Source organism: Balaenoptera musculus, chromosome 17, assembly GCF_009873245.2.
Source record: "Balaenoptera musculus isolate JJ_BM4_2016_0621 chromosome 17, mBalMus1.pri.v3, whole genome shotgun sequence".
NCBI lineage: Eukaryota > Metazoa > Chordata > Mammalia > Artiodactyla > Balaenopteridae > Balaenoptera > Balaenoptera musculus.
The window spans coordinates 38657195-38670370 of NC_045801.1; the positions used below are offsets into that span (position 1 = coordinate 38657195).

Here is a 13176-nt window from a genome sequence, read left to right on the forward strand (position 1 = left end):
TATTTACAGCTGTGTTGGGTCTTCGTTTCTGTGCGAGGGCTTTCTCTAGTTGTGGCAAGTGGGGGCCACTCTTCATCGCGGTGCGCGGGCCTCTCACTATCGCGGCCTCTCTTGTTGCGGAGCACAGGCTCCAGACGCGCAGGCTCAGTAGTTGTGGCTCACGGGCCTAGTTGCTCCGCGGCATGTGGGATCCTCCCAGACCAGGGCTCGAACCCGTGTCCCCTGCATTGGCAGGCAGACTCTCAACCACTGCGCCAGCAGGGAAGCCCCAAGTTAAAGTCTTTTTGAAGCCAGTGTCATCCCTTCAAGAATTTGCTCGGCACCAGGCCACGTGCTAAATGGTTCAGATGAATTCTCTCATTTAGTCTTCAAGACAACACTATGGAGTAGGCGGTATTATCTCCCTTATTACAGTCGAGGCAACTGAGGCATAACTTGCCCAAGATCATCCGGCAAAAACGCAGATGAACTGGGATTTGAACTGCCCTCGGCGGCATGTGGGCTCCCCTTTGATGGACAGAACTGACTCATCAGCCCAGCAGCCGCAACTCCACAAACACTACCCCAGTCTGGGCCGCTGGCTCATAGCTCAGAATATTCAGAAAGGAAGGGAGACTAGGAACAGAACAGCCCATTCACTCTTTCTCTTATTTGTTCAATAAGCAACTGTAGGCCAGTTGTGGAGATGGGTCTGCCTGGCTGATATTTTTGCACATTTTTCCTCCTCCTGGCCACCTACATCTCACTCTGCTTTACCTGGTGAAGGATGGCTCTGCCTTCAAGACTCAGCCGAGATATCTCCTCCAGGAAGGACCTGGCCTTATTCATTGCTGTTGGCATGTGGTTTGGGGTCCAGAAATGTATGTTTTGACTTCCTGTGCCCCTTACAGTTTTATCCTCCACCCCTGCCTCTAGCTCTGGTGCTTATAACCTGTTGATATGCAGGGACTGAAAAACAAGTTGATGTTTCAGGAGTTTTGGGGGGATGCTTTTTAAAAACTATGCAGGCATATCGTGCTTTACATAATAGATGTAGTTAGAAAGGTTGTGGGTACATGAACTTTTTATGAATTGAAATCCTGTTTTCTCATTGACGGACGTTTCAGAGGTGACTTTATTCTAAGTTGCTATTAAATGTCACTTTTTAAAAATGCTGGGCCCCAATAGTTTAAAAACAAACTTTCTCAAGTGAACCTTTCTATAGGATGATAATTATCCATACACAATCCCTTAAGTGCTCTGACGTATCTTTACATTTAAAAGGATGTTTTTGGAATCCTTTTACAAAACGAACGGCCACCGTCAGTTTATAAACTGTTATGGTCAGATTTGGGGAGCTCAAATTAATTCTGATGTGGATCGTATAGTTAAAACCAAATAGAACGAAATAGCTCAAACAAAAACTGAGCAGTTCGCTGCAAAATGCCCTGCACCAACTCCTCCCCCACCCAGGGGCAACCACAGTCAACTCCTTTTGGCTCAAAGATTTTCCTTTACTTGTGTGAAGTCAGAGCTGCAGCCCACAAGCCACAAAGCTTCAGTGAAAGTATTTCTTAAGCCCTGTTAACACTGGTGGGCACAGGCAGGCTGAGCCAGCATGAAGTAAGATGGTCTGATTGTCAACACGCTCTGTAGATGCTGGGGGAACACTCCGACATGTAGTCTCTGATCAAAGACACATACTGTTGTCAGATGCTGTGAAGGGTGACACTGAGATAGAGCGGGCTACGGTCTTGGGACAAGTTAAGAAAGGCCTGACAAAGGAGGAATAGGGCAGAAGGTAAAAGGTCCCCTAACCCCAGCACATAATCCTGTGCTACTCTGTGCTTGGAAGATTTCCTCAGCCACAGGGCTTATAGCAGTTGCATCAAAAAATGTGTGTGTATGTGTGTAACTTACTTGTGCATGTTTTCTTATCCGGGTTAAGAGCAAATCCTTTAGGGCACCGGCAAAAGTAGGAGCTGTCGGTATTTACACACTCATGTTCACATCCGTGGTTTTCTGAGGCACAGTAGTCCACAGCTGTAAAGATTAAAACACAGAGTTTAAGTAGAAACACAAACAGAGGTAAAGGGCATTGTAGAATGGAAACATACTTATAACAAATATAAGTTAGGATTAATATTTTTGCCCCTAGAAGAAGATGGATAAATAAATCTTAATCTAAAACCTCCCTTCCGAAAAAAAAAAAATCAGGAGTCTGGATCAGACAATTCATATCAGAAGATACTAAAGAACTTACAGGACTTCCCTGGTGGTGCAGTGGTTAAGAATCCACCTGCCAGCACTATTTACAATAGCCAGGACATGGAAGCAACCTAAGTGTCCACCGACAGATGAATGGATAAAGAAGATGTGGCACATATATACAATGGAATATTACTCAGCCATAAAAAGAAACGAAATTGAGTTATTTGTAGTGAGGTGGATGGACCTAGAGTCTGTCATACAGAGTGAAGTAAGTCAGAAAGAGAAAAACAAATACCGTATGCTAACACATATATATGGAATCTAAAAAAAAGGTTCTGAAGAACCTAGGGGCAGGACAGGAATAAAGATGCAGGGGTAGAGAATGGACTTGAGGACACGGGGAGGGGGAAGGGTAAACTGGGATGAAGTGAGAGAGTGGCATGGACATATATACACTCCCAAATGTAAAATAGATAGCTAGTGGGAAGCAGACGCATAGCACAGGGAGATCAGCTCGGTGCTCTGTGACCACCTAGAGGGGTGGGATAGGGAGGGTGGGAGGGAGACACAAGAGGGAGGGGATATGGGGATATATGTATATGTATAGTTGATTCACTTTGTTATACAGCAGAAACTAACACAACAATGTAAAGCAATTATACTTCAATAAAGATGTTAAAAAAAAAAGAATCCGCCTGCCAATGCAGGGCACACGGGTCCAAACCCTGGTCCGGGAAGATTCCCCCATGTCGTGAAGCAACTAAGCCCGTGCGCCACAAATATTGAGCCTGCACTTTAGAGCCCGCAAGCCACAACTACTGAGCCCATGTGCCACAACTACTGAAGCCCATGCGCCTAGAGCCTGTGCTCCACAACAAGAGAAGCCACCACAATGAGAATCCCGCGCACCGAAACGAAGAGTAGTCCCCGCTCGCCGCAACTAAAGAAAGCCCGCGTGCAGCAACGAAGATCCAACGCAGCCAAAAATTAATTAATTAATTAATTAATTAAAAAAAAATCCAATGGTGGCAGGGCAGCATGGAAACAGAGTCCAATTATTAATAGTGGGTGGCATTATGAACTGATAAAAATTCTTCTGGAAGGACATTTGACAATATTCACTCTGGAAATGTGGCCCCAAGAAGTAATTGAAAAAAAGGAGGAAATTAACTATACAGAATAAGCTATTTGTAGCAGCATTATTTACAGTGACCAAAAAATTAGGAAAATAAGATGAACATTTAATGAGGATAAATGGTTTAGTAATTTACGAGAAAATGTGCTGGCCTGTTTCTCACTAATCCTACAAATATTCACTGAGCACCTACTCTGGGCCTGGCCCTGTTTTAGGTGCTAAGGATGGAACAAATAACAAAACAGACAAAAACTCCAGTCCTAGAGAAGCTTCCATTTGGATGGTGGTGGTAGATAAAAAAGAAAATAAACAAGTAAAGAACACAGTCTCTTAGAAGGTGGAGAGTGCTCTGGAGAAAATACAAGGCACAAAGGCGTAGAGACCGTGGCGGGGTGGGAGAGAGTGAGGGTGTGATGTAACAGCAGTGGTCAGGAAGGTGGCAGTTGGGCAGAGTCTTGAATGAGGCATGAGCCCTGTGGATATCTGGGAGCGAGCATCGCGGGCAAAGGGAACAACAGCAGGTGCAAAGGCCCAGAGGTGGGAATATGCCTGGTGAGCTGCAGGATCAGCAAAGAGGCCAGAGTGGCTGCAGCAGAGAGGGGTGAGAGATGAGAACAAGTGCAGATCAGGAGGGACCGTAGGGTCACTGCCAGGACTTTGGCTTTTTTTTTTTTAGTAAATTTATTTATTTATTTATTTTTGGCTGCGTTGAGTCTTCATTGCTGCACACGGGCTTTCTCTAGTTGCGGCGAGCGGGGGCTACTCTTCGTTGTGGTGCGCAGGCTTCTCATGGCAGTAGCTTCTCTTGTTGCGGAACACAGGCTCTAGCCATGCAGGCTTCAGTAGTTGTGGCACGTGGGCTCAGTAGTTGTGGCTCGTGGGCTCTAGAGCGCAGGCTCAGTAGCTGTGGCGCACAGGCTTAGTTGCTCTGCGGCATGTGCGATCGATCTTCCCAGACCAGGGCTCAAACCCATGTCCCCTGCATTGGTAGGCGGATTCTTAACCACTGTGCCACCAGGGAAGCCCAGGACTTTGGCTTTTACTCTGAGTGATTAGGGAGTCTCTGGAGTGTTCTGAACAAAGGAATCAAGAATAGACCATAGCAGGCAAATGTGACAGTAGAAAACCAGCTAGGAGGCTAGTACAATAATCCCAGTGAGGAATTGGAGGGGCGGGGGGAGGTAAACCAGAACAGTGCAGGAAGGAGGTGGGGCGGAGAGAGAGGGGTGGTCCTCTGGGTTGAATTGTGTCCCCCTAAAACGATACCTGTGAATGTGAACTTATTTGGAAATAGGGTCTTTGCAAATACAATCAAGGTAAGATGAGGTCATTAGTCTGGGGCCTAATCCAATATGACTGGTGTCCTTATAGGAAGAGAAGAATGCCACGTGAAGACAGATGAGAGTGATGCAGCTGTAAGCTGAGGGGTGCCGAGGACCAACACCCAGCGTCAGAAGCAAGGAAGGATTCTCCCCTACAAGTTTCAGAGGGGTCATGGTCCTGCCAGCACCTTGATGTCAGACTTCCAGCCCCCAGAGCTAGGAGGCAATACATTTCTGCTGTTTTCAGTCACCTGGTTTGTGGTTCTTTGTTGTGGCAGCCCTAGAGAACTGTCAATAATACACCAGGTTGAAAGTGGGGTCAGTAAGATTCCTGTCAGATTAGAGGTGAGGTGAGGGAAAAAGAGAGGGATTAAGGCTGACTCAGGGATGGGGAAGGTGCAGGTTTTGCAGGGAATGGTCAGGAGTTCCATTTGGGGCAGTAGGTAGTAGTTAACATTATAATTCTTACATAACTGTAAATAGGAAGACAATTACAATTTGGTGAAAGAAGCAGATCTGAAAGTTATATATTTACAGTGATTATATCCAGGTAAAATATGGCTCTAAGGCAAAACCTGAAAATTAGAAATAAAAATGCTTGCTGTGTAGGCAAGGTAGTAGGATTAAGGATGATATTTTTTTTTCCTTAAAAAATGTTTCCCTCTATATAATGATTTAGGATATCTGAATATCAAAACTTTGCAAATAATAACAAGGAAATGGAATCTGCAAATCAATACACATGCACAATTTAAAAAAGCAAAACCACGCACTGAGAAGATATTACATGCTTAACACACTAATCAAAAGATGCAAGGGGAAAAGCTAAAGATTTTTAAAGGGTAATAACATGTGTTGTGTTTATTCTTTTGCTCCTAGGCTTCATTAAGTTTCTGTTAAGTTATTGTTTTTTTGTAACTTCTTCACTCCCTAAAGAGTTCTAATAGCGCCTGATATTTGTGATTTTAATACGCAAGCAATTTTGGTGGGAACAGTGCATTCATACAGTCTTAGGATCTGAATATCATGGGCATTAGCCAGTTCCTGGAGTTGAGTCAAAATATAAATTTTGAGCTAGCACCAGATCCTTCTAAAAGTTAATGTCTCATCTTTCAAGAACCAATGTATCAGGACTTCCCTGGTGGTCCAGTGGTTAAGAGGACCACGCTCCCAGTGCAGGTGGCCTGGGTTCGATCCCTGATCGGGGAGCTAGATCCCACATGCTGCAACTAAGAACCCACATGCCGCAACTAAGAACCCACATGCTGCAACTAAAAGATCCCGCGTGTGGCAACGAAGACCTCACACACGGCAACGAAGATCCCACGTGCTGCAACTCAGACCCGGTGCAGCCAAATAAGTAAATATTAAAAAAAAAAAAAAAAAAAGAATCACTGTATCATTAAACAAATAACCGGGGACACTGAGGGCACAGATAAAGGATACCAAGCCAGCCCTGGCACGTGCCCCAGGCCACATGTCACAGGAGTGGGCCTTGCTGTAGCCCACGCTAACCTGTATTAGCAGGAGACACTCCCCATCCGCAACCTCCTTGTGCTGGGCCTGAGCTGCCATCCTGAAAATCTCCCAATCCCTGATATGGGTGTCTGCTGTCAGTCAGCTGCACCCACCTCAGGCCACCCACTCGTTAGTATCCCTTCCAAACAGAAGAGCTGCTAATCTACCTGACATCCACGTTCCACGCCCCTGACAGCACCACGATGATGAGTGGGCAGGTCACTGTACCTAAAAGGCCGAAACTCAAGACTCTGCCTCTCTCTCGAACTTCCTCTTACACACCGTGGGGTATAATCTCTGTGCCCAGCCGTCTCTGTCCCTCAGAGAGACACTGGCCCCATATTAGACTGGGGAGAGGCTAGAAACTTTGCTTAGGCCTAAAGTCTAAGCCACATACTCCAACCTTGCCTTTTTTTCCAGAACGCTCTAGAACACAGTATCCAATATCGGATCAGGTGTTAATAAAGTTGCACGGAAGCAGCTCTTTTCATTGACCTCCACTCAACCAACTTCCGATCAATCACTGCTTTCCATGCTCTCTGAAAATATGGGACCTGATGCCCAGAACACGCTAAATGTTCAAGGTTACTGGACCCCTGTGCTTTCGAATACCTGTGCACTTCTCTTGTTGGTTGGGCTGCATGCTTATTCTTTCTTTCTTTCTTTATTTTTGTCTGCGTTGGGTCTTCATTGCTGCACGCAGGCTTTCTCTAGTTGCAGCGAGCAGCGGCTACTCTTCGTTGCGGCACGTGGGCTTCTCATTGCGGTCGCTTCTCTTGTTGCAGAGCACGGGCTCTAGGCGCGCGGGCTTCAGTAGTTGTGGCACGTGGGCTCAGTAGTTGTGGCTTGTGGGCTCTAGAGCGCCGGCTCAGTAGTTGTGGCGCACGGGCTTAGTTGCTCCACGGCATGTGGGATCTTCCCGGACCAGGGCTCGAACCCGTGTCCCCTGCATTGGCAGGCAGATTCTTAACCACTGCGCCACCAGGGAAGCCCAAAGTCTTGAAATTCTTGCCCCAATTTAAAAAAATCAAAATTGAAAACCATAGACAACACATTATGGGTATGATTTATGCAAGAAAGATCTTTTTAAATCATATATTTAAAAAATGAACTTAAAATTAGTAATTTTTGGAAGAGTAATCAAAAGCAATTTTTATTATAAGTACATTTATGTGTTTTAAAGAAAATGTAAATGCTTAAGGTAGGTTTGGAGATGCATTTTCCATGATTCTGCTCTTTGAATGAAATTTTTCATCAATTAGCCAATCTCACAGGATAAGAAGTTTTCTCCTGGACTTTGATTCTCGTGTTGGTTTTATTTCTAGTGTGCATAGCTCTCTGGGGAACTGAAGGGAAAAGGGGAGATTGGCAAGGCAGGATTCAAGCATTCCTGGGTCTCAAGACCCTGGCCTGTAAAACCTGAAGGTGTCAAACCCCACTTTGATTTGAGGGCCACCCACGGGCTCACTGCCAGACCTCTGGGGACAGCAGAGGAGGCCATCGTGAGACACGGAGGAGCCCACTTCCGGGCACGTGAACCTAAAAGCTTTCTAAGGGTGAGAGAGTTCCCGTCCATTCAACTCTGACATCCTTTGCTGCATGTTTTGGGTTCTTTGCATAACCTCCTTGGTTGCCAAATTGTACTTATAAAAAGAGAGGCCAAGTTTAGGGGGTGGATGTATGGAGGTGACTTTGTGTGTGTAACTCAGAGGACTGTTGTTCCAAGTCCTCTCCTACTTCAATGAAATCCTTTCTTGGTCATTTTGCCTGAAAATTCTACTCTCTACAACCAGAAAGATTAATTCCTTGGTTGTGGTCCTTTGGCCCTCCAGATCACAAAGTGCTAAGATCTCAGGGTTGGAAGCCAGTCTTGGCCTAACATGTGAGAAATCGCTCATCTGTCTCCTATTTGGTGCAAGGTAATAAAGCCTAAGATTGACAGTCTCTGATTTACAATCTGGTCAGATTTCAAGGTCTCCTCAGCAGGGATCAGTCTGCAAAGAGGATGGCCTTAGAAGAAACAGGATATTTTACAGAGGAGTGTTTGGCTTTTTAAGTGTGTTGATGACAGAGTAAGAAAAACCAAATTTGTCATTTAGAGAAATGGTAGAACCAATTTACTTGCTGAGTATATATAAGACACACTCACAGAGTCAGATTCACAAAACCTCTCTTACCCAGGGCATGACTGAATTCTTACATGTAGGAGTTTAAAACTCAGAGAAAGTTTCCTATTGATTTTGATAACAATAAGGAAGTGTTCTGGGTTAAATTCTGTCTTCCCACCTTAAATTCATTTGTTGAAGTCCTAATCCCCAGTTGGTCAGATGGTGATTGCGTTTGGAGACAGGACCTTTAAAGGGTGATTAGGTTAAAACGAGGCCATTAGGGTGGGTCCTAATCCAATCTGATTGGTGTCCTTATGAGAAGTGGAAATTTGGACACACACAGAGGCACCAGGCATGCATGGGCACAGAACAAAGACCACATGCAGAAGCAGCAAGCCAAGGAGAGAAACCTCAGAAGAAATCAAGCCTGCCGACACCTTGACTTTGGACTTCTAGCCTCCAGAACTGGGAGAAAATAAATTTCTATTGCCACTCACTCTGTGGTATTTTGTTATGGTAGCCCTAGCAAACTAAGACAGGGAGAAATCCTTGTACTGGGGGGAGATCATGTTTCAAGCATGAGGAGTAAGCTGAAAATCTGACCTTTCAATACAAAGATTGATCCTCCCATCCCTCGTCGCCAACTTAAATATCAACCATCCCCTTCTCACTGAAGGTGACTGATGTAGGAGAATATAGGAGGAAAGCTTTGAGGGCAGCAATAACAGCATACTAAATCCCCATGTTATGTACCACCATCATTCTGGGTATGGACCTCAATATGATTTTTCAAATGTACCATATGTTTGATGCATTATTAAATGCAAGCATTCAGAAGAAGACAAAAATTCATAAAGGATATAGAAATTCAGATTCAACTGTTTCTCAGTTGACCGTGTATAGCACTGTTCCAAGTGCTTCCCGTATATTTTTTAAAAAATCTTTATTGGACTGCAGTTGATTTACAATGTTGTGTTAGTTTCAGGTGTACAGCAAAGTGAATCAGTTATACATATACATATATCCACTCTTTTTTAGATTCTTTTCCCATATAGGTCATTACAGAGTATTGAGGCTTCCCATATATTAACGCATTTCACCCTCACAACAACCCTTGGAGGTAGGTATTGTTTTCCTCAATCTACAGATGAAGCCACTGGAACAGAGAGGTCAAGAGACCTATAAAATGTGGATGACGATAGTACCTACCTCAAAGGATTGTTGCAATTATAAGTAAAAGGTTTCAAACAGGTCCTAGGATTTAGTAACATTAAAGAAGTGTAGATTATATTTTTATCACACTGCCTCCCTAATCAGATAAGGTTGAATTTGGGAGTAAAGAGATACCTTAATGCTATTCAGTTGTTCCACAACCGTTTACTGAGCAATTACTATGTGTCAGGCATTGCCCTAAATCCTGGATGGTAATGACAAGCAAATAGCATCTTAAGATCGTAAGACATCTTTTTTTTTTTTTTTTTTTTTAATCGTACTTTTTTTTTTTTTTAAAGGGAACGCTATTTATTTATTTATTTATATTTTTTTGGCTGTGTTGGGTCTTGGTTTCTGTGCGAGGGCTTTCTCTAGTTGTGGCGAGCGGGGGCCACTCTTCATCGCAGTGCGCGGGCCTCTCTTGTTGCGGAGCACAAGCTCCAGACGCGCAGGCTCAGTAGTTGTGGCTCACGGGCCTAGCTGCTCCGAGGCATGTGGGATCTTCCCAGACCAGGGCTCGAACCCGTGTCCCCTGCATTAGCAGGCAGATTCTCAACCACTGCGCCACCAGGGAAGCCCATAATGAGAGGTTCTTTTTTTTTTTTTTTTTTTTTTTAATTTATTTATCAGTAATAGTGGCTCACGGGCTTAGTTGCTCCGTGGCATGTGGGATCTTCCCAGACCAGGGCCCGAACCCGTGTCTCCTGCATTGGCAGACAGATTCTCAACCACTGCGCCACCAGGGAAGCCCAAGACATCTTTTTGTTTTTGAATTTTATTTGATTTATTTTTTATACAGAAGGTTCTTATTAGTCATCCATTTTATACAAATCAGTGTATACATGTCAATGCCAATCTCCCAATTCATCACACCACCACCACCACCCCTCCCCGCCTCTGCTTTCCCCCCTTGGTGTCCATACGTTTGTTCTCTACATCTGTGTCTCAATTTCTGCCCTGCAAACCGGTTAAGGTGGTAAGACATCTTTGAAGAAAGGCAGGAAGGAGAAGCCAGGCTTTTAGCTGTGATTACCTCCAGGAAGTGAAATTGAGGAGTAATGTCTTTCAGGTTTTGATTTTATACACATCTGTACTCTGACTTTTTTTTAATAAGCAAAAGTTGATTTTGTAATTTAAAAACCAATGAAGTGGAAAAGTTTTTTTTAAAAAAAAAACATGAATACTTGAGATTGTGATCACTCAATCTCAGTCAATGATTCAACAAAAACATTTTGCAAGTCTACTCTGTGAAAGATGAAAAGTATAGGAATTGGTTTCCGCCCCCCCATGGGTTTACAATCTGCTTGGGCAGATAAGATGCAAACAGGACCAAAGCTACCCCAAAAGACAAGGCAGTCAGTAAACATCAGGAGAGCAAGTTCAGTAAAAAATTCACCCTCAAAGATAGAGCTAAATGGTCTTTGAAAAATGTACAGTTTTGGATGGAAATTAACACAGCTTTAGTGGAAGCTGATGGATTACAAACACCAGGACTCAACTAAAGCAAAATGAGGACTTTCGTTAGTCAGTAATCCACTCCTGATCACCTGAATGTTGAAACAAATTCAGTTCTAACCAGAGTTAAATGAGCAGTTAGAGGTCCCCGGCAGCCACAGCATTTCTTCTCATGCTTGTTGCTCTTCAGTAAATGTCAAACTCCAGACTCTAGCACTCGAAGTTAAAGTTCCACTAACTCAAAAGTGTGGAAATGTTGGCTAAAAGGTCCTGAGTCTGGCTAAGAATTGAATTTTCATGTGGTCACAGTCATAATTCTGGGATGAGTCAAAGTACTCCCATGGGGTCCATTTACCAGTAGCTGGTCATCGTGAATTTCTACCAAACTTCTTTAAACGAAGAGATTAGATTTGCTGTCCCTACTTTCTCCCCCCTCCCCCCTCCCCCTTGAAATCTGTCCTTTACCCCACCCCTCTTGATCATTATCAATGACCTCCTGGTCATTTTTGTGTCCCTAATGTCTAGCAGAGTGCCTGGTAGAGTCTGGAAATGTCTGCTGAGATGAATCAATGACTCAACTCAATGGCTTTTTCTCTAAGTTCTGTTCCATTTGGCCTCGCTGGGGCATGACACTAATATTGACTTGGCCTAGAAATTCTCTTTCCTGTCATATTCCATGACTTCTGGTTCTCTCGCCCACCTCTCCCCAACTCCTCCATCCCCACCTTAGGCGGTTCCTTCATGGACATTCTTCCTGCCCCACGTCTCCCTCCTGCTTCCTGCATGTGGCTGCAGCCCAAGGCTCAGGCTTCACTCCCTCCTAAGGCCACACTTCATGGCATCCAGGAGATGATGATGATGATAATATGTGTTATAATAATAACAACAGTAATAACAACAATTGTCTAATGCGTATTAGGAACTTTACTCGTTATCTTATTTAATCCCACAAACTCTATGATGGAGGTATTTTTACTCTATGTTATAGATGAGAAAACCAAGGCTCAGAAATAAAATGACACATGACTCGCAAGTAGCGGAACTGGGATTTCAGCCCAGGTCTCGCTGTATTGAAGGTCCAAAACAAACACATAAGTGAACACTGGAAATGGAAATTAAAATTCAGAAGGAAACGGGCTGTGCTGCTTCCTGCCTGCACCACTGGCTCTACCCTCTCCTTGTGGTGTTACTGTCGCCCCTGCTCCCTCTCGATGTGTCCTTGCAGGTGTCCCATCTCAGCTTCAAACCCACTGTGTCTAAAACTCCTCGTTATCTTTTCTAAAACTCCCATCACTCTTTCATCACTGTTGCCATCACTCTCAGAGTCATGGAAGCTCAAACCCAGGATTCGATTGTGGCTTTTCCTCCCCCTCTTTATTCATCGCACCTTCTTCTCATTCCTTACCCCTTCCTTCTCTCTTCATTTCTACGGTCGCTACTCAAATCTGGCTCTTGTCACCCCTCACCAGAGGGCTGCCACAGTCTCCTAACTGGTCTTTGCAGCCCTCCCTATCTTCCTCCTGGAATCCATCCTGCCCTCTACCACGAGATTAAGTCTCCTAAAGTGAGGCTTTGCCTTTATCAGTCCCACTTAAAAACCCTTTAGTGTCTCTTTTTTCAGAGATAAAGTCCAGACCCTTTAGCCTGGTTTTCAAAGCCCTGTATACTCTGGTTCCACCTGATGTCTTCAACTTCATCTCCTACTTCTCACCTGCAGGAATTCTCTGCTTCAACAGCGTTAGTCTCCTTAACTGCTGAAGTCAGGTTGGCCTTACCTAGGGTGATCCTATATTTTCGTGTTCAGACTGGAACCCCCTTGAAAGTGAAAGGGAGTGCTCTTGAGAAGTGAGCCAACAGCCATAAACTGGGACCCTCCTGGATTAACTGGGATTACGGTTCCCCCTATTCATACCGTTCTCTGCCCATCTACATACAGGCCACTCAGACCAGGGGCTAACGGAATGCTTCCAGGGTCCCTAACAGCCTCTGTTTCTCCTCTAAATTTCCTGCTCTAAGTCTGATACCTGGAGTCTCCATCTTGACAAGTGCCTTCAGATTGATGTCTTCAGGTTAGGCTGCCGGTTTAGCTTTCAATTTGGTGGCTTCTCACTGTGACCGTCTCTCCTGATCTACCAGCTCTCTACCTGGCCCTCCCAGCCCGGTCTCAGTCCGCACTGCCACCTCTACACCGTCACTGCCCTCATGTCTCCCCTTGCCTTAGACATCTGTCCCATTG

The 13176-nt window shown here is 44.6% G+C and overlaps 1 protein-coding gene across 3 annotated transcripts in view; it reads right to left on the reverse strand.

The window, feature by feature from the left end:
* MATN2 (matrilin 2) overlaps positions 1-13176 on the reverse strand; it is a 159247-nt gene that overhangs the window by 52981 nt on the left and 93090 nt on the right. For all 3 annotated transcript variants that reach the window (XM_036830498.1, XM_036830496.1, XM_036830497.1), the window contains exon 6: positions 1900-2022. In XM_036830498.1, the coding sequence (XP_036686393.1) occupies positions 1900-2022 (123 nt within the window). The remainder of the gene's footprint in view (positions 1-1899; positions 2023-13176) is intronic.